This window comes from Lepisosteus oculatus, chromosome 8 (genome assembly GCF_040954835.1).
Source record: "Lepisosteus oculatus isolate fLepOcu1 chromosome 8, fLepOcu1.hap2, whole genome shotgun sequence".
Lineage (NCBI taxonomy): Eukaryota > Metazoa > Chordata > Actinopteri > Semionotiformes > Lepisosteidae > Lepisosteus > Lepisosteus oculatus.
The window spans coordinates 35100945-35122040 of NC_090703.1; the positions used below are offsets into that span (position 1 = coordinate 35100945).

Genomic DNA, 21096 nt, shown 5'->3' on the forward strand with positions numbered 1-21096 from the left:
TTACTCTGGAGTGATATCAACGAAACAGCTGCAGTGAAGCCAGACTTAAAATATTGCTCATTTCCCATTTGTCTTGGAAACTATTTTTAGAAAGTCCCTCCAACCAAGAACTCAGGGTGTGCAGATCTTCTGGATTAAGCCTTGAGACAGTGATGTTTTTGATATGTGACTTCTATTTACTGTACATCTATTACTTTAATTTCCACTAGTTAATTTTGAACTTGCTGGCTAGATAAATTCTAGTGTTTTCTTTTTATCTGGAATGTTATTTAGTGTAATGACTAAGAAAAACTAAAGGAGATCAGATGGTTATATACAAGAAAACACAACAATGCAAGACTGTTTTACAGATAACTTTTAATCTGTCTGCACATCTTTACCCTAATGGGATTACCTGATTAAACTGTTAGCATGGTGCTACAGACAATATTCGACCAAGGAGTTCTATAGCAAAAGATGTTTTAAAAATCTCATACTGTATTTGGGTGCCTCATCTTATCACCAATATGTGGTATTGGATTGTTGATGCATCCAATTAAATGATTGTTTATTGACCTTTTATCTTAATATTGTAACTTTTGTTCCTTTTTACGCTGTAATCATAAGTACAATAGTTGATGAGCTCAGTCTGCTACAGCAGGTGTCAGCATGGAAGATATGAGGATTATAAAAGCTGTCCTCAAAGAAACACACATTTTTGTGGCTCTCCTTTTCTTTACAGGAGAGCTCAGACTAATTGTAGGAGTGCTGCACTGCTCGTGGATGACACTGCAATCTCACAAGATTCTGGCAGTTCCCAGGCAATTACTGACCTCAGGGATCAGTGTAAGACAAGGACACCCGGCTTACTTACTGTATATCAATATATAACAACACTCATAATCAATTGGGGCACTGCTGTTCAGGGAATCCCAGTTAGATAGTGACATAGTGCAGACATTAAATGAGTATATCTGGACTACAGGGCTAAACCTATGCTCCAAGGGATTTTATGTACAAGTGGAATCCCCATCTTAATTTGAATATTTTTGTGTAGGGCTATTAAACCAAATCTCCCTGAAGAAATAATATACAGTGCCTTGCGAAAGTATTCGGCCCCCTTGAACTTTTCAACCTTTTGCCACATTTCAGGCTTCAAACATAAAGATATAAATTTTTTATTTTATGTGAAGAATCACCAACAAGTGGGACACAATTGTGAAGTGGAACGAAATCTATTGGATTTTTGAAACTTTTTTGACTAATAAAAAAATGAAAAGTGGGGCGTGCAAAATTATTCGGCCCCCTTGCGTTAATACTTTGTAGAGCCACCTTTTGCTGCGATTACAGCTGCAAGTCGCTTGGGGTATGTCTCTATCAGTTTTGCACATCGAGAGACTGAAATTCTTGCCCATTCTTCCTTGCAAAACAGCTCGAGCTCAGTGAGGTTGGATGGAGAGCGTTTGTGAACAGCAGTTTTCAGCTCTTTCCACAGATTCTCGATTGGATTCAGGTCTGGACTTTGACTTGGCCATTCAAACACCTGGATACGTTTATTTGTGAACTATTCCTTTGTAGATTTTGCTGTATCTTTGGGATCATTGTCTTGTTGGAAGATAAATCTCCGTCCCAGTTTCAGGTCTTTTGCAGACTCCAACAGGTTTTCATCCAGAATGGTCCTGTATTTGGCTGCATCCATCTTCCCCTCAATTTTAACCATCTTCCCTGTCCCTGCTGAAGAAAAGCAGGCCCAAACCATGATGCTGCCACCACCATGTTTGACAGTGGGGATGGTGTGTTGAGGGTGATGAGCTGTGTTGCTTTTACGCCAAACATATCGTTTTGCATTGTGGCCAAAAAGTTCGATTTTGGTTTCATCTGACCAGAGCACCTTCTTCCACATGTTTGGGGTGTCTCCCAGGTGGCTTGTGGCAAACTTTAGACGAGACTTTTTATGGATATCTTTGAGAAATGGCTTTCTTCTTGCCACTCTTCCATAAAGGCCAGATTTGTGCAGTGTAAGACTGATTGTTGTCCTATGGACAGACTCTCCCACCTCAGCTGTAGTTCTCTGCAGTTCATCCAGAGTGATCATGGGCCTCTTGGCTGCATCTCTGATCAGTCTTCTCCTTGTCTGAGCTGAAAGTTTAGAGGGACGGCCAGGTCTTGGTAGATTTGCAGTGGTCTGATACTCCTTCCATTTCAAGATGATCGCTTGCACAGTGCTCCTTGGGATGTTTGAAGCTTGGGAAATCTTTTTGTATCCAAATCCGGCTTTAAACTTCTCCACAACAGTATTACGGACCTGCCTGGTGTGTTCCTTGGTCTTCATGATGCTCTCTGCGCTTTCAACAGAACCTTGAGACTATCACAGAGCAGGTGCATTTATACAGAGACTTGATTACACACAGGTGGATTCTATTTATCACCATCAGTCATTTAGGACAACATTGGATCATTCAGAGATCCTCGCTGAACTTCTGGAGTGAGTTTGCTGCACTGAAAGTAAAGGGGCCGAATAATTTTGCACGCCCCACTTTTCATTTTTTTATTAGTTAAAAAAGTTTCAAAAATCCAATAGATTTCGTTCCACTTCACAATTGTGTCCCACTTGTTGGTGATTCTTCACATAAAATAAAAAATTTATATCTTTATGTTTGAAGCCTGAAATGTGGCAAAAGGTTGAAAAGTTCAAGGGGGCCGAATACTTTCGCAAGGCACTGTAAAGTCTTTTCTCTGTCCATTTTGTGCTGTTCTGTCTCTTTTGCTCCGGAGTTCTTCAGCTCAACAATTCAGCAATTAACTTCAGTTCCAATCACCAAAATACTGTACAGCAACTGTAATTATTCTAGGTAATTACTTGAGAACTTGAAGACACAATATCAAGAGGAGAGTTGTCTATGGCTGTTTGGAGCCATTATTATGCATTTGCTTTACATCTGGGCTTTACACAATGTCAAAGCCTTTTTTTCAATAGATAATTTATTTGAAGCCAAAGTGGTTTCACAAACCTCAGCATTGTGGGAACCAAAACCTGCTTCAAAGGCAATCACAACAAAAGTCAATATGTGCATTGTAAATACTCAAACACTGTGGAGCAGATTTTGAAAGCATCAAATTATGGAACTTTTATGCATAATACTTAAACAAATACATAAAAATAGGAACAATTGGATGATCTCACTGCTCACAACTCCAGGATTCTCACCTCACAAAAATTCCCACAGAAATACAGATAATCAGGATTGTTCTTGCTCAGTAGAAAAATTAAAAATGACCTACTGTATATTCTTGGCCTTGGATTCACCTAAACACATTATTCTGACTTCAAAAATCTACTATTTTCTTTCTTAATGTGTAAAATGTTTTGTAGTTTAACTTCCAGGAAGTGGCCAGAAATAAAATATGATAATACCACTCCCTTTTTCAGTAGCCATCTTTAAATTAAGTGTTCGTAGAACATTTCTTCAAGCCTTTGCAAGAGTCAGAAAAAATGAATTGCTTTTCAAACACACAAGAACATACAATTATTAAAAATTGCATAACTTGTCTTTAGCAGTTTATCACTTCAGTCACAGTACACACAGTTATTTGAGTAGAAATCAAATACATTTTGCAGCCTGTTTGGCTTTTCCCTATCAGTACTGTGACATTTAACTGCTTGTCAATGAGAAGATCCCAGTGTGTTCTCTACACCCTAATGAATTCTACGTACTCTATGCAATATTTTAAATCTATAGCAGATGTATGAAACGCCTTCACACCACAGAATCTGGGTCATCTGATGGCAGCTGCTGATGAAAACTCTCCATTTATTCAAGGTGAATGTGTGTGTTTACACCTATACAGTATATCTTCTTATTACCATTAAGCTGTGCAGAGTCTTGCAAAATATTAAACTTTAACTGAAGATGGTTGAAGAAAAGAGTTCACTTTCAAGAGTTCATGAAAACAGATCCCATCTAGGAACCACAAACGCTTCTTAATTGGAAGGAACTATCTCATCTCAGCCAGTTTCTTAATTAGTGTCAGACAGAGGATAACAACATCTGAGTTTCAAGTACTGCAAAGTGTGATGTAATATGGGGTGATATGGAATGAAAGCATAATAGTAATCTGTTCACCACAAGGATTTACTGGATGGTTCAATACCTTGTGTTGTATCTCCATCCAGTGGCTACTTGGGAAACAGCAGGATGTAAGAATCCAAGTAATAGACATGACAGGCATGCATGAGTGTTCAGTAACACTGGCATATCATTTAAAATATAAAATTCCTCAGCTTGGTATAGCACAAGAGAGATGGTGATCAAAGTTATCTTCTCAGTGTATCATAAATGCCAATACAAAGGTAATACAAATGGCACTACAATACAAACAACATTTCATTGTAATCTCAAATATTTTTTTAAATATAAGCACCAGAAGAAATCCAGCAAATTTCTTTTACTCTTATCTATTTTATGACCTAGTCTTTCCAGGTCTCCATTGTTCTACCTGGGTGTAGTTCATTCTGTCTTTTATAGTATATTCAGCAATATTGGCAAATCATTATTTTTGTTTCTTTATACACCAGTTTAAACACTGTTGTGAAGTTAGTTACACTAAAAGCTTTATTACCCGATAAGTTAGACTGCATCCATTAAATCTAGAATGTGAGCTTATATTTTCTAGGTGTTCATGTGAGTACTTTCATGTGAGTCTGGCAGCATTCACTTCAACCCATGTCTGGAAATCAGAGAAATGCTTAACAGTGAGTTAACAGGATAATCCTTAAATTAATTATGTGAGCTTCCCTGTTAGAGAGAGGATGATGTAGAGAGGAAGGCCAGATTCTATTTCCAGGTTCTATCACCTGGAACCCCTACAGTCAAATGTTTCATAACAGAAAGATTTCCCTTTATATACAGTATTCTGGCTGCCAATAACCTGGAAAATGGTATTCATTATCAGAACACAGATCTCATTGTAATACTAGTAACTATATACAGTATATCAATTATTTTAATAAAGCTAACAAAAATGTAATAACTTTTTATAGGAAATAGAAATATTAATATTAAATTGACACAAATGGACTCGCAGGTCAAATTAATTGACTTATAGTAGCTGGAATTGCTTGAGGAGTATAATACAAACTTCCATCACATTTTCCCAGATAGAACAAACCCCAGATTTCAATCATCAAGCCATCAAGCTAACTCAAACCAGTAGAAAATATATTCTAATTCCACACACCATTGCCATCTTCCTAACATCAACTTCCTGCTAAAAACCTTCCTAGTAGACAAAATGGGATATGATTGTATTGCAAATATTTCAAGCCTTGTGGAATACAGCCAGCATCTGTTCAGACTGTTCCTGCTACTCACAGGGGTGAAGCATGTTATTAAGTGAGCGTTACAAATATTTTGTTCATTAAGTGTTTTTGAGACTACCAGTGATTGGACCGGCTTTAGACTATTAAATATATTCAAATCATAATTAAAAATAATAAGCAGATGAGCAGTTAAAAAAAAAATAACGAAGAAGATATATAAGATAATATGGCCCCACAGAATTCCTGAATTATATCTTCTTCTAATAGCATTTAGTTTCAAGTAACATTTGATCATTTTTTACAAGCTTTTCTTGTTTTCTCTTTATGACTGCATTATCCATAATCCATGAAAATGCTTCAAATCTGAGAATTAAGAATCCTTGAGCTTCAAAGGGGCTTTTAAAATATTGTATTCAAGACTACACACAGAGGTCTGGATTATCCATTTAAAACCAAAATAAACAATTGTTTATTAATGATGTAACCATGCACTAGATCACCACGTCTTTCTAATTCTCAAAAGAAAATCGTTATGTGATGCTACAGCAAAGCAGCAGCGCTGTTGCCATAGTAGCACAATCATTTTCATTGAGTTTGCTCATAGTAATTTACAATGTGCCCCTTATCTAATGTCACAAACCTCTACATTAGAGTATCCTGTATTGTTAAAGATTCTCTTTTGGGTTGGGGATAATATTTTTTTTATTCTTTAAGAAATCATATTTTTTCTACATACTGTAGTGTACAGTACATTGAATGTATGTGCCTAATGAGACAAAGACAGAAAAATAATTTTGGGTACTGTACTGCAGCAGCTATAACTAATCATAACATAAATATCAACAGGACCTTTACCTGTCCACCTTCTCACTCATGATTTTAAAAAATCAAAAAGGTGCTTAGTTCACCATGTACTAGGTGAAAGGTTTGTGCTGTTTCAAAGAACACAGAACAGAGTTACAGGGAGGATGATGTATTGTACTGTAGTGTGATTGCAGTTATTGTCAGCCTATCAAGGGCTGATGTACAGTACATACCACAAGGCAGATACAGTATATGTTTCTCTTTCTGAAGTTTGTATGGAGTGAAGTCTGTGTGCATGTTTTTTTTTTTCCTGTATGACAGGTAGTTTGGTGTGAGTGTAGATGTATGGTTTTCATATTATTACAGTGCATTGGTGCTCCAGGAATGCGATCTGAATAGAACACAATGGGCGCTTTTATTTTATTTAATAACTGACAATCCAGCAGGAGTGTAACGAACAGCGCCCTTAAGGAGGAGGGACTACAATCGTGACAAGGAGTCTCACACCTGAAACAAATGATCTCATTCAAAACCCAAACTCAAACAGAACTTTTAAGAAATACAGAAAAGTGTGTTTCCTTTTGGACAAAGTAGTGTTAGGCAACTAGACAAATGTCTCATGGTATTACCCAGTGTTGTAAGGGATTTTATGAATAGATGTTACCCTTTGGATTAACAATGGCAGTGATTTTGTACTCTGACTTTATCACTGCCATTGATTACGTAAAATGAAAAAGACATTGACATTACAGTACTGCACTGTACTTCACACAAAACAGTATAAATTGTAAAATCGGAAACTTGTGGGAACTAACTTTTTCACATTTTAAATTCTGAGATTAAATCAAATCCTAAAAGGAACATATCCTTAGTTGTGTGGGTGGATGGGGATATTTCCCAGCCTTTCAGCTGTGTCACAGCCTGAGTTTGAACTGAGATTTATGGTGTCCATTTAGCTCCCAGGAGATATACTGTAAGTAAACCCTCAGGAAAAAAACAACAAATAAACAAGCAAGTGAATATGGTATGCTCAAGTTAAAGGGAAGGAATTTACTTAAGAAGTAAGTTACAAATCATAATCTTTTTAAAACTACTTGGGGACTAGAAGATCAGAACCCAACCAGATGTCTGGTTTGTATTGCACTGATTTGATTCATTTATAATTCATTCAGTTCAGTTGTATTCTTTTAGTGTATTACACCAGATATACTGTAAGCATAGTAGCATAATAGCTCCAAGCAATTTGGATGTAACAGACATCTGGGACTGTAAAAAAATCTCTTAATGCCATATTTAGAATTTCCAAATTTGGAAACCATGTGTTTTCCAAGTCTTTTCCTACAATAATCTCAGTAAAAAAATAGTGGCTATTATCCAGGGCATTATTTGTCCTCTCAGGCATACATACAATATTGAAGTGGGGAAACATCTTCCAGCATTCCAGTATTGCCCCATTCCTGCATTCAGAAGGACGGTGCACATTGCGATGTGAGACAAATACTCAGACATTAATGAAAACCTATGCTCCAGAGTCAAACTATCACACATGGTTGCTGCAAAGAAAAGGAGACTTTGTGTAGTGGGACCCCCAGTTAGGTATATTTTTATAATGCAAATAATGATATTTCCCTTTGTAACTCTGAAGAGATCATAAAGCACTTTATGACTGGGTGTTATACACTAATATTTATCATAAATGAATAATTTTATCTTTAAACATTTCCAAAAGCACATAAAAATATTATTTAAACTACAGCCTTCTAAGAAAAGGAATTAAAGCTGAATCTAATAAGCTTCCAGCCCAATGCTTCATTTTAACTGCTTTAGTATTTTAGGATACTAATGCAGTTGGTAGCAAGAAATCAGATGCTAAACATAAATGTTCACACTATAACTTACAGCAGAGTCTACACATACACATTGTTCAGAAATATTCTTATCAAATTAGCCTGTATCACATGTGGTTTTAAAAACATAAAAAAGAAACGATCGCAGACATTGCAAAGAACCAAATAAATATCTCTCTTCAATTAAACGAAATAAAACAAAACCCTTATAATATACATTTCAGGATAATGAATTACAGATATTTTTAAAAATAACATAATGTAGCATAAAAAAGGGCACATTAACAGTAGGTTTATTCAAGTTTTTAACTGAGCGTGACACTTGCATATGTAATACTTCTATATAAACTCCCCTTCAGAATTTGGTTTAATTTAACAGGGCTGAGCCTCTCACGAGGTGGTCTTAGTTTGTTATGGCAAAAAGACTGAGTCAGGTTTATTTGTTTTATTGCAATGTAACTGCAGTTTAAATTGTATTGGCATTCACCCCTGTTGTTTATAATGGAAAAAATAAGCTTTTTAAAAAGATTTTAAAGAGACAGATTCTTCTTCTGCACCAGAGTACAGTGACTCCTCTGATGCTAAATCCACAGAATGTTTTCCACTGAATAATTTCTGTAACTACGATCTCCAGCAGTGGTATTGTATTAATGATCACAATAATTCGCAACTTTGTTACTCCACAGAATTTAAGGTTCAGCAATAGTTTCTGGCTTTATTGTACAGATTCAACACAAGAAACTGTAAACTGAAAAAATAAATTCAAAAGGATAGCTCTCACCAGGCTGTACTGTATCTAAACTGCGAAGATAGTACACTTTTTTCCAGACCAGGACATTTATGCTTTTAATCCAGCATAAAGCAGAATACATACTAAAACCTCATACACCTAGGTCTAGCATCTACCATCACCACTGCTTCAAGTCTGCAAACCTTGTTTTGTCAACAAGTAGAATTCAAAGACAAGCCTTTAAACAAACAAAACTCCATGTAAACATATATTACAGACTCCCAGCAAACAACAATTATCCAATTATCTGCTATAGATGAATGATTTAAAATGTTTTAGTCTTTTATTTTTATAAACTAATGTTCCAAACCAAAGAAGGTCATTTGACCTATCTAGCCCATTTTGTTACAGTAATTGTTCTGGAGACAGTCCAGGGTATCACCTTCGACAATGTGGCTGGGTAGCATGTTTCATACTCCCCACCCAAAGTAGAGAAATATTTATAGCTCTTTCTCACAGCTAACCTGAAGTAAGTACATTCCCCTAGTTCTAACGAAAACCTTTCCATTTTGTATCAAACACAGTACATATCATAACATACATTATTTGATGTGGTTCCACTTTCACTTTATTGGCCATATACTGTACAATTTCTTGTAGCAGGAATTTGTCTTTTCGCATACCCAAACTTGCTCTCCATGAGACACACAGACAGGGAGAGAAGCTTGGGGTCAGAGCGCAGGGTCAGCCATTTATATGGTACCCATGGAGCAGTTGGGGTTAAGGGCCTTGCTCAGGAGCCCAACAGAGAAAGATTATTCTGCCGTCTGCGGGATACGAACCGCCAACTTTCCAGCCAGAGGTACAGATTCTTAGCCACAGAGCCACCACACCACCCCTTCTTTATGTTAGCAACATACTGGCACAGGATTAAATAATCTTTTTTTTTTCTGTCAGAGATGTGTTTTTAGCAGAATCTTACATATCAAGTTGAAACCTCAACATATTTTATGCCAAGTGGTTCAGTCCCTTTTTTATTAGAAATGTTTTGCCCATTTATAATTTGAAAGTTAGGAAATTATAATAGCTTAGCCCATTTATCATTTGAAAGTTAGGAAATTATAATAGCTGTTACTAAATAATATTTAGTTTGAAGTCAAGGTTTACCTTGCTTGGTCATTAAGCATTACTTATCTCACCTAACGATTTATGATCCATTATCACGTTATTGTCTTTCAGCTAAAGGTAAATTCTACGCTCCCATCCTGCCTCCAATTTTCCTGGTGAACATGGAGTCATATTCTCACCATAATAAATCTCAGGAACTGCTGTGGTCTGAGTACAAGACATTAACCCCACTATGTGGTTAGCTGACCAATCGGTGCAAATATTGGTACTGTATATTCACTCCCAAGAAAAAAACCCTGTAAATTCTGCACACAAAGTCACAAAGACACAAAGTCTCCAGTGGAACCATCTCTAGAAGCATCATGACTACTGTGCATTATCTCTGACCACTGTCTTGAGTTTATATTCTACTTTTTGATTGGATGGATTATTTATTTTTATACGATTATTTTTACAGTCCATTAGTTCCTTTTCAAACAAGCTACAGTCCCTTATCACAAGGGATCAATGTTTAGCCATTTTGTACCCTTTCTTGTGTCATAACAATGTATACTGTTTGTACATAACATTGAGATGATTGCTGCAGAGAAATCCAAAATAAAGTGTTTCTTCTTTGGACTGTTGAACACTAAATAGCATATAGTCTTCTGTTGGCATTCTGCACATGTTGAATGAGAAAATTAAGCTGTTGAACTGCTTACATAAATGATGGAAATATACAGTACGTTCTGTATTACTATTGTTCTGTGCCGAGGTGGTGGATAATTTATTCCATGAGAAGCAGTGGCGATCTGTTTCTGTGAAACAACTTTTTATAATGTTACTACAGGTGGTGAACATATGAGATATGAGACTACTCTGGGATTTGACTTAATTTTAAGGGATCTGTGATGAGCTTAAGCTGCCTTCAGCAAAGTACGTTTCCATCACTGCAGCAAATAATTAACTTTGCCCTTTTAAGACCAGAGAAATTAAAATTTTGATCCATATGATATTAGGGCTTTGCTATTCCTATGTTGAGTTCTCATACTCTCCTTACACGGCCTGCCCCATGTTTCAACCAGTCCCAACAGATTAATTTCTTCTGTTCATATGAGGGTCTTCAGGTTATACACAAAACCTCATCAAAACCTCATCTGTCATAGGATTGTGGTGTATAAGAAGCTATAAAAATGGTTAAAAGAATGGCTACATGATTGTAAATTACATGCAGTTGTTCTTATTTCTTCATTTGGGAATGTTTGTAAATCTTTGATATACAGTACATATACAATATTACTCTGTAGTGTGTTGAATAAAAATGACAAAGGAAGGTTTGAGAGAACTGGGAAAACAGATAAAAACAAAATGAAAGAAGAATTGCTGGTCTGGCTTAAAGCAAATATAAAATACTTTTTAATTAAAATCCATATTAAACATAGCCCCAGTAAACTAAATTAGCACCCACTGGGCAATGCATACTAATCGATGACAGATCTTTATGATCCATTCATCTATTGTCCAATCTATTAATTCAATTTAGAGTCACAGGGGAGACAAAGGCTATTATTGTATGTAATGGGCACAAGGCAAGATACACCCTGGAAGGGAAACCAGTGCACTGAAATAAGAAATCCACATGGGCACAGGAAGTATTCCTCAGAGGTAGCATTCCAGAACTAGAATTGAACCCAGGGCTTCAGCACTGCAAGTCACCAATACTTACCAATGTGCCCCAATGCCTCCCTGATTTTAATGAGGATTGATACAACTTTTGGAGAAACTTCAACGTACTGGTCATATTCACTGAATTAAAAAGCAACAATAAAGCATTTCTCCTGTTTGGTAAAGCCAACTTTAAATGAATGACGTGTACAAAAAAATCATGATGACATAAATCAATAGCCATAATTATTTCAATTATTATCAAGACTCTGTCACAAACAGGCTGACATTCCAAAGCTGTAACAGAGCATTTTATGTTTTTCATGAAAAATACATGAGCAATAACTACTTTGTAATGATATTTAGGAGTATATTAAATATTATTTGTTGAGATCTTTAGCTGGATCCTGGTATACAAAGTAGCTTGGATTCAAAGGGTGATCTCATAAGCTCTAAACTGAGCTGTACAGACAAGCTGACACGTGTTTGTTCTCTAATCTTATGAAGAAGTAAAAAATTGCATTTTTTTGGAATCCGTCTTTTCACCAGGTTTCTGAAATTCTACATTTTTACATATACTTTAAGTACTGAAGATCTCATGTCCTGTAGTGAGTCGGGGGCATTTTAAAACCAGCTCCTCATTCTTCGTAGACTGTGTCTGCAATCTCCCAACACTTAACTGAAATGAAACAGTATGCCAAGTATTTACATAATACTTCCCTGCCCTGTGACTTGACTTGTCAAACCAGTTTGGGGGAGTGAGGTTTTACTCCACATAGTTGAAAATACCCTGATACATGCTGGCACTGGAGACAGAAAACAATTCACAGTTCTCTTGCAGTGCTTATTGTTTCAGCAGCAAAACCCTGAAGACCCTGAGGACCTCCCTGCAGACACTGGTAAAGTACATCCCCAAATAAGAAAGGTGTGGAGACTCTTGCTAGTCTGCTCAGTTTTACAGAGGCTGTTCAACATATTTTGAGTCTTCAGTCATCCTGTACATAGAGAGGTAAGAATGTTTATCCTTTCTGGTTACTTTTCTCTTTCCATGTGTATTCGTGGATTTTTTATGAGATGTATGTCCTGTTCAATTTGGATTGAGTTAAGTGGGAAAAAAGGTTTTTGACTGGACTTCTTCATGTATCTTACAATGCTCTGGGAGTATCCTCTTAATAGAAGAAATAAGATCATTCACATGCAGATGAAGCTGCATGCATACTTAAGCATGACTGTCTGTGAGATATTTTAAGCCATTCTGTTTGAATATTAATTCACTATTTAATATCCACACTTTATAATTAGCTTTTATTGATGGATAAAGAAGTAACTATAGTGTTAAGAGTCATGACACATGACTTAGTGAAAGAATAGATATATAGCATTGATTCTTTTCTGTTCCAATTTACTGTATTTCATAACAAAATACAATTTTACACAAAAGCCACCACAAAAATTATAACCTGCTATTTCAATAATAGAAATTTCTGTATTTCTCAGAATACATTTACAGTTTATTATACAAAATGTGATACACAAAAATGGCATGCATGTAGGAACTTGTTAACTAAGTTTTCAGTCAAACCATTATGTTGTCAACCTCAAGAATATGACTGAATACTAAAAGTACAGATTTAATAAAACCAAACATTTACCTTATTATTCACTTAAAATCACATGCAACAAAACTAACATTTTTATTCCTGGTGCACGATTCAGACAGGGATTCAAATGTGTGATTCAATAGACAAATTGGCTTGCTGGTTAATTCACCACATATAAAAACATTTTATGATTTTCTTCAGATTTCAATGCATCTTGTAATTCTTTCTGAATAAATTAAAACATTTATTGACCTTTTAATAAATTGCTATAAAGCATTAAAAGAACATTCATATGTAATAAAGTGTAAAGTGTTACCATTCTTTAATTTTACTGTATGCCAGCACTTTCTACTGTACTGCCTAAGCTCAGTACATTGAGCTTACATTGAGTAGTATATTGATGGATTTCAATGTACATTAGTACTGATCCATTGCAGTACACAAAAATAAATTAGTTGATACTGGTTATTGTTTACAAGAATATATAGTTATGTTAAAATAGTTTTACAGTATCTCTCCATGTTTTGTCATTGATACAGAAGAAACATATGTGCTTATTGAAACAAATTCATATGGATATTTCCTTTTAAGAAGAGAAGACTCCTGTTGGGCATGTTTACAACAGTCAAGGTTTCAGTCTTATAAAAAGGAAATGCCGTTATTTCCCATGGTAATTCTGGGATCACTGCAGGTCCCATTCCTGTTGAACTGTGTGTTAAGAAACCAACATACAGTATTTAGCCTTGTTTCTTAAAGTAAGTATTAAAGTATAAAGACCAGCTCCTTCATGCTTTCTTTTAGCGGTTTATGTAGAAGTCTCACAGATACAGTATACTAGACAGAATGCTGTCAGTGAAAAGTGCATGTACTGTAAAGTCAAACAATGAATAGCTTTTCTGAGAATAAATAAAAAAATGTAACTACTGAATAGGAAATGGTTTATTTCTTAGAATTAGAAGACCTAGAGTTACAGTATATGCAAACCTGCAGTCATTTTGACTGCTATATATTCAAAGCACTGCAAATATGATGACAATAGGAAAAAGCATCACTGGATGTTCTCCATTTTTTTTCTTAAATTCATTCATTACATATATGAAAATCCTTAAATTTTCCAAATTATGAAAATAAATGCATTTTCCAAATCTCATCTTATCTTGTAATAGACTTAAAATCTTATCAAACGTAGGAGCAGAGAATGTTAAAATGAAAAATTAAATGTAAAATAGGATTGCAGAAGGTTTGTAGGAGGCAATCCGGTTGACAAGGAGTTGGTTCTTCACTTAATTGTTACATTTATTATTTTTAAGGTGTGCCCATCTGGTCATTATACTGTAGCTAATCAAAACATTAAGATGTCTTGATTTGTGTTATTTGATTAGGCCATAATATTTCTGATATAAACACTAATATATGACCTCTTTCATGGAAATTACATGCTCTTAGGTCTTTTTAAAAAGAAAGTAAAATATCAGCTTTAACAAAATGGCTGGGTATCTTATCCCAGACACCGACAACGCTACTGGGGTACACCCAATAAATACAGAGTGCCTGTATTTAAAAGAATTACATAAACATTTATTTAAACTCAATGTCTTATTCAAAACCTGAATGCTCACACTGAAGATGTTCTATGGAAAGATGTGTTACAGTCAATGTAAATGTCATCTCATGAGAAAAAAGATAATATATGTTAACTACATTAGTATTCAGACCCATGAGCTTGATATTTGGTAGAAGCATATTTGGCAACAATTACAGCACAATTGTTTTGGGTAAGTCTCTATCAACTTTACACACTGCCTTAGGCAAGATAAAGGGTCTTTCAAATGTTTATAATCTCTTCTGATCTCTGTCTTTATATACCTTTGTGATGTTTTGAAAGCCCATTGGTCTTCATGGTGGACTTTTTGCTTGAAATTTACTACCTGACTGATGGACCTTAGAGAGATAGATGTATTTGTTCTAATAACGTGAGAATCATTATTATTGTACACAAACAGAGGACAATTGGCTAATTGTGTAGCCGATGAAAGTAATTTTGTGCACCTACAGTAAATAGATTTAGGTTGACCACAGCAAAGGGTGTGAATAATCAATACTTTTTTACTTCAAAATGTCATTACAGCAAGCTTTGAAGCAAAAAAAATTAAAACTGCTAGGGTCTGAGTATGTTTTCCATTATATCTCCTTTATTTCTGCACTCCCATGTCCCCTGTCGGTTATGTATTTGTATTGTTTATGCACTTCCTAACTACACACTAGTGTAGCATGGTTATCTTAAAGAAGTTGCACCCTTGGAAAAGATTCAGGAATTCTTGTTTGCAGCAGGAAAGTTTTCATAGACTAAGCAAGAATAAGACCGTTAGTTTACAAATAAAGATATATGTAAACAAAAAATGATATAATATACTTTATCTATAATTGTTGCTGCTTTACTTCCACAGTTTGTGAATGTGCACAGTATGAATTTGTTTTGTGGCTATGGTCTCACACTTAACAACTGTTAAATACTGTATTTAACATGGGTTGGTTTAGTTCAGGAAGACAACACTAAAATGATTCTCTAAGGATTTTAAAATTAAAATTACATCTCCTAGGAACAGTTTGATTTTAGGTTTTATTGTCATTTTATAGGACAAAATAGTTTGCCAAACATGGTAATGCCCAACATACTCTATTACTAGCATAGTAACATCTGGTATTTTAAGTGCAGTGCTTAGTTAAAATTAAATTTACTTTCGTACTTTTTTCCAGGGAGTCTTACCACCAGATCTATTCAGTTCACAAATTTAAGAACTAAACTAAAAGACACTTAAAATTCCATTTTGTGCTCCTTTAACTACATCATTTGTTTTTAAGTGTGCTGGAGGACTTTTGCAGGAATGTTCAGGAATTTTATAATTGGTCATTCACTGCATGCTCTATCGCTAGTGAAAACTTGTTTACGAGCGTACCAATTAGTCATTTTCATTTGCAGATCCGGAGTAAATAAAATAAATTCATCCATCTGTTTAAAGAAAACAAATAATTGTAGAGAAAAATGTGTGACTATAAATTTACTAGAATGCTTTGATAGCCTTCTCTTTGTGTTTTTTTTTTTAATTTCCTTCTTTCCAATCAATTTGTCCTACACAGTATTTTTACAAGTAAATGTATATTTTAAATTGAGCAATAAAAATGACCCATTTATAATATACTGTAGCAGTGTGAAAAAGCATGCTATGAAAGTGTCATACAAAGTCAGAACATTTATGTTTAAGTTCCCAAACAACTCCTTGACTACTACAAATCTGCATCACATATAAGCAAGAAGAAATCAAAAGAGATTCCAAATAAAAGTCTCAAAAGACTTTTATACTGTAAGTAGAATGCTCCTAATGTGAATAAATGGTCTCTCTTTGCATCTAAAAGTAGTGCAGAAAAAAAAACATTGAGGGCACTCTCTCTAAACTACTCCGGATAAGCAGTTTACAGTATATATACTAAGAATCCAATACAGCATATGTAGTTTCTTTATGTGGAACCTGTATTTTCACAAGCACACAAACAAGTTGTAATTACAGGTGTTTTCTTTCTTCTGATAACAGAATAGAGCAAATTCATTTTCACAGGGACCTGCACACTTATTTATAGTATGGACACTGTGGTTTTTCAGTCAGGAGGTGTGGTAAGACATCTATTGTAAAAAAAAAAGGTTGAACTGAGACAGCTGTGGGAAATTCCAGGTGATAACTCTAAGGCAGACTAAAGAGAGATAAAGGAAACGTAGATCCTTCGATGTCATCTTCTTTAAACAGGCTTGCTGAAATGACAACAGCGCCTTCAAATGTCATATTATTCAATCATTTTGTCTGATCCCTTTCTTGGTTTTATGAGATAATTAGACATCTTTGGTGTCTGCTGATTTCTAATGTTAAAGATTACTGCTAGAATTTTGAGCACCAGGGCTCATTTATGTCTTTATAAAACTGGGATTTTCAGCTGTGTTTTACTTCAGAGCATAAGCTCTTTCCTGTTTTCTAAAAAGTAACTTTCAAATTCTGCACTACACTCAGAAGCTTTCATTGAAAGACATAAAAGTTCTTATTCATTGGCTACCTTTAATTCTCAGTTGTACTGTATGTGTTCAAAGACTGAGGTGGTAAATCTAGCTCTGGTGATATCAGTGACAAGTATTACATGATGTCAAAAGCATGAACAGAAGTTCAGTTTAGGTTAGGTTTGGAAAGAAAATCACACAGTACCAAAGTACACAGCCCTGGCTTATTACAATGACAGTTTTTGATGCAGTCAGAATAAGACACTGTACCAAGCACAAAGAAGAAGGACACACAAACAGAACACCATGTGTTCTTTCATTCTTTTATTCATGTCTATTTGGTATGTTGAGTGCGGTGGGATTGTTAACAATGGTTAACATGGCAGCGTCACAGCACCAGGGCCCTGGGCTCAGTTCCTTGAGCGCCTTCTGCAGGGTGTCTGTATGTTCTCCCAGTGTTCATGTAAGTCTCATCCAGATGCTCAGGTTTCTTCCAACAGTCCAAAGACATGCTGGGAGGCTAATTGGCACCTGGGGAAACTGACCCTACAGTGAGTATGGCTGTGTATGTGTGCACCCTGTGATGGACTGGTATATCCTGTCTTGCGTGTCTTGCTTGCTGAGATAAGTTCCAGATCCCCTGAGACTCTAAATTGGATTTGAGCTTGGATAGGGTGGTAATAATAATAATAATAATAATAATAATAATAATAATAATAATGCTGTAATAGTTTGTGTGGTACTATTAAATTACCTATCGCATCTTCAATCTGTGGCAATGGTGCTGGTCATCAGACACGAAAACTTTAAATACATACAGTACATACAGTAACTTTAAAACATACAGTACACTTCATGTGGCACTCAGGCAAAGTGTTAAAGTGGCAAAAAGAGAAAGTAAAAAGAGGCATGTCTTTTTTAATTGAAGATCCTGAACAACTGAAGTACTATTGTTAAAACCTTTTGCAGAAGATGGAGTTTCATTTGTGTTGTCTGACTCACAGAATTATATTGCAGTGATGTTTTATTTATATAAATTACAGCACGCCAAATGAATCCATATAAAACACAGTTTGCCAAATGAATCCATTATTTTTGGCAGGAGCACAGAGTGATTTGTGAAAAATAGTTTTAGACATGTCAGTGCAACATGGAAAAATATACATTATTTGCAATCAGCCATTAACAGTAAAACGAACATTTATTATTTTCATGAATCTTTACAGAAATGTGTACTATAACATTGCTAAGTATACAGTATAAAAAGAATTAAGGGTTCGCTTTTCATAGGCTACTGAATATAAAATTATTTTATTTTCTCAAAATAGTGGGAGGATAGGTCACCTATACCACACCCTTCAGCTAGATTGATTTTAGTCATTAAATTATTCTGAACCTTTTAGTATACCCACAGGATGACAGCTGTTTTAGAAATCTCTTTGCATGCTGCAGACTTGGCTCCCTTTACTTTCCTGTTTTAAAGCAAACATTTCTGAAAGCCAGATCTGACTTAAACTGCAAGTCAAAATGTAGAATTGTGTAAAAGTACTTGTGGAGTGACACTTTTCCAAAAGGGCTGAAGATAATATCTCAAGAAAGAACTTTTCACAGGCTTTACCTATAAAGAAAACAATCAGGCAAGCACTGGGCCAGCATCAACCCAACATGATTTGCTGTGTTTTTCTGGGGCTAACATAATTCTGCACAGCAGTCTGACTGTGGCCCAGCACTATACAACAATGTAGTACAACAATGTAAATGTACCAATATCAGAACAATGTGGAAGCAATATGGACATTTATAAATATGCATAAGGTTATGGGTACAAATTAAGGACTATGGAGGCAGACCTAACACTTACTTCTCAGGTTGGTGCTAAAATATATTGCTGAATCACTTTAGTGTGAAGAATCTGTTTGCCCACATGTCCTGCTGAATTATGTGCACTATCTGCAAAAATGGTTTGCAATTGCATTAAGAATTCATGAACACTGCTAAACAGGGTCTACGTAGACCTATGTGGAGTCCATGGAATATAATGTCTTTAGGTATTTACTGGTGTTTTTATTTGCTCCTATTTTTTATATATGCTTTGTCTCCAATCTGTGAACCAAGATGTTTTTTTTTAATTTCGTTTTGAAGACCTTTGGTCTAAAATGTTTCTATTTAAGTTGTTTTTCGTACTTTGTTTTCCCCATTCTGCTCAGATTTACAGTACAAGTTCCATTAAGCAACAGAAGATGATGCTTTAGAGTTATGACAAGTTCTATCATATTTTTTTCAGATTGGGACTGCAGCCTGAGCAATGTTCTCGTCTTCACATCCATACAAAAAACAGAGGTACTCTGTCCTGAAGCAGCAATGCATAGAGAGCAAAAAGCTCTTTGAAGATCCAGAATTCCCGACCACCAATGAGTCTGTGTTCTACAAGAAACCCCCACCTGGAATTGTTGAATGGAAGAGGCCCAAGGTAATGTCAAGCTGCAATGGGTGGAAGTAGTAAAGTAATTGGAATAATTGTGAAATATTGTAGAGAAATAGGTTTGCATGTTGCACTACAAGGACAGAAATCAGTTGAAGGCAAAATTTGTTTTTTTCTTTTCGTTTTTCTGCATGGGCATATAACATTATTTAAAAAGTGTCATGCTTGTCACCATGGATAAGCAGAATGGCAAGGTAGTATTTGTACAGTAGCTGGCCACCTGACATTCAGAGCTGGTTACTGTGGTAATGTGACAGAAGTTGTTGACCAGGTGGTTCAAGACTACATAAGCTGTGATCTAGCAGTGCTTAGGAAATCTATCATAGAGTTTGCTACATCTCTAACTTCGTCCCAAATTCTTTTTGTGTTTGCTCCCTGGATTCTGGTCCCTGCTTTGCCCTGACTTCATTCTCTGGCTCTTCTCTGGTACTTTGGAATGTGTCTCTTAGTTTTGAACTTTGCTTGCCCCTGTTTACAGCTCTGAGCTGTGTTGGTCTGGACCATGCTTGCCATGCTCACCTGTCTCTGCTGCTTACTGCACACAGCATGCTGTGTGCTCACACATCTGCTGGCCTGCTTGCCCATGTTTTCTGTGTGCTTTTAGGTTTATTTTTATGTTTTATTATCTACAGCAGTGACACATTACAAAAGGTAGAAATGATTATTTATAAACTATACACAGATTTTCATTCTAAAATATTCTGCCACTTTCTCTTTCTTGTAAATTACTTTGATTCATTTATTGTATGAACAATGCATTAACATATTTAATTATATAATTATGAATCTAATTAGAGAGGCATGGTGTTGTAGTGGTTAGCATTGAGGCCTCACACAGCAGAGGCCCTGGTTTCAATTCCAGTGGAATGCTATGAGTGTGGAGTTTGTATGTTCTCCCTATGTTTGTGTGAGTTTCCTTCAAGTGCTTTGGTTTCCTCCCACAGTCCAAATACAAGCTGGCAGGTTAATTGGTTTCTGGGAAAACTGGCTCTAGTGTGAATGTGTCTCTGTCTGCATCTTTTCTGTGATGGGCTGTTGGATGGGAATCCAAGGTGTATCCTGCCTAGTGCTAGTTGCTTGGTATGATAGGTTCCCTTGCAACCCTATACTGGATAAAGTCGTTAGAAACAGATGTATTTAATTATGATTAGCATCTGCTTGAGTGTTCCGTCTCCTTCAAGTGTTTTTGGCTCTTCTACATAACTGAACTCATGCAACAGTACGTCCGGGTCAGTTTTGTAAACTATTTAAAGAGAAGTATAACCAGTGAGCGGTACTGTAATATATGCTCTCCATGCAAAATCTAATCTCACTTCTAATTCTTTCCTTCGTGAAATATACAGATCAGTGTCTCCCAACCTTTTTCTTACCACAGCGGATTAACAAATATAAATATATACAAAAATATAAACATTTTTCAGCACACTGCATCCCTCCCTACAAACACTTCCGCCACCCAGCATTATTATAAATATTACAAACAGAACTTATTTCAAAGTTCAGTCTGAGTTAGCCTCAA

General features: G+C 35.7%; 1 protein-coding gene across 1 annotated transcript in view; it reads left to right on the forward strand.

Annotated features, from left to right (window-relative positions):
• The first annotated feature begins 12220 nt into the window (after positions 1-12220).
• LOC102699144 (calpain-5) overlaps positions 12221-21096 on the forward strand; it is a 42798-nt gene continuing 33922 nt past the window's right edge. The window contains exons 1-2 of the mRNA XM_006632658.3: positions 12221-12461; positions 19380-19565. Of these exons, the coding sequence (XP_006632721.1) occupies positions 19401-19565 (165 nt within the window). The 5' untranslated portion in view covers positions 12221-12461; positions 19380-19400. The remainder of the gene's footprint in view (positions 12462-19379; positions 19566-21096) is intronic.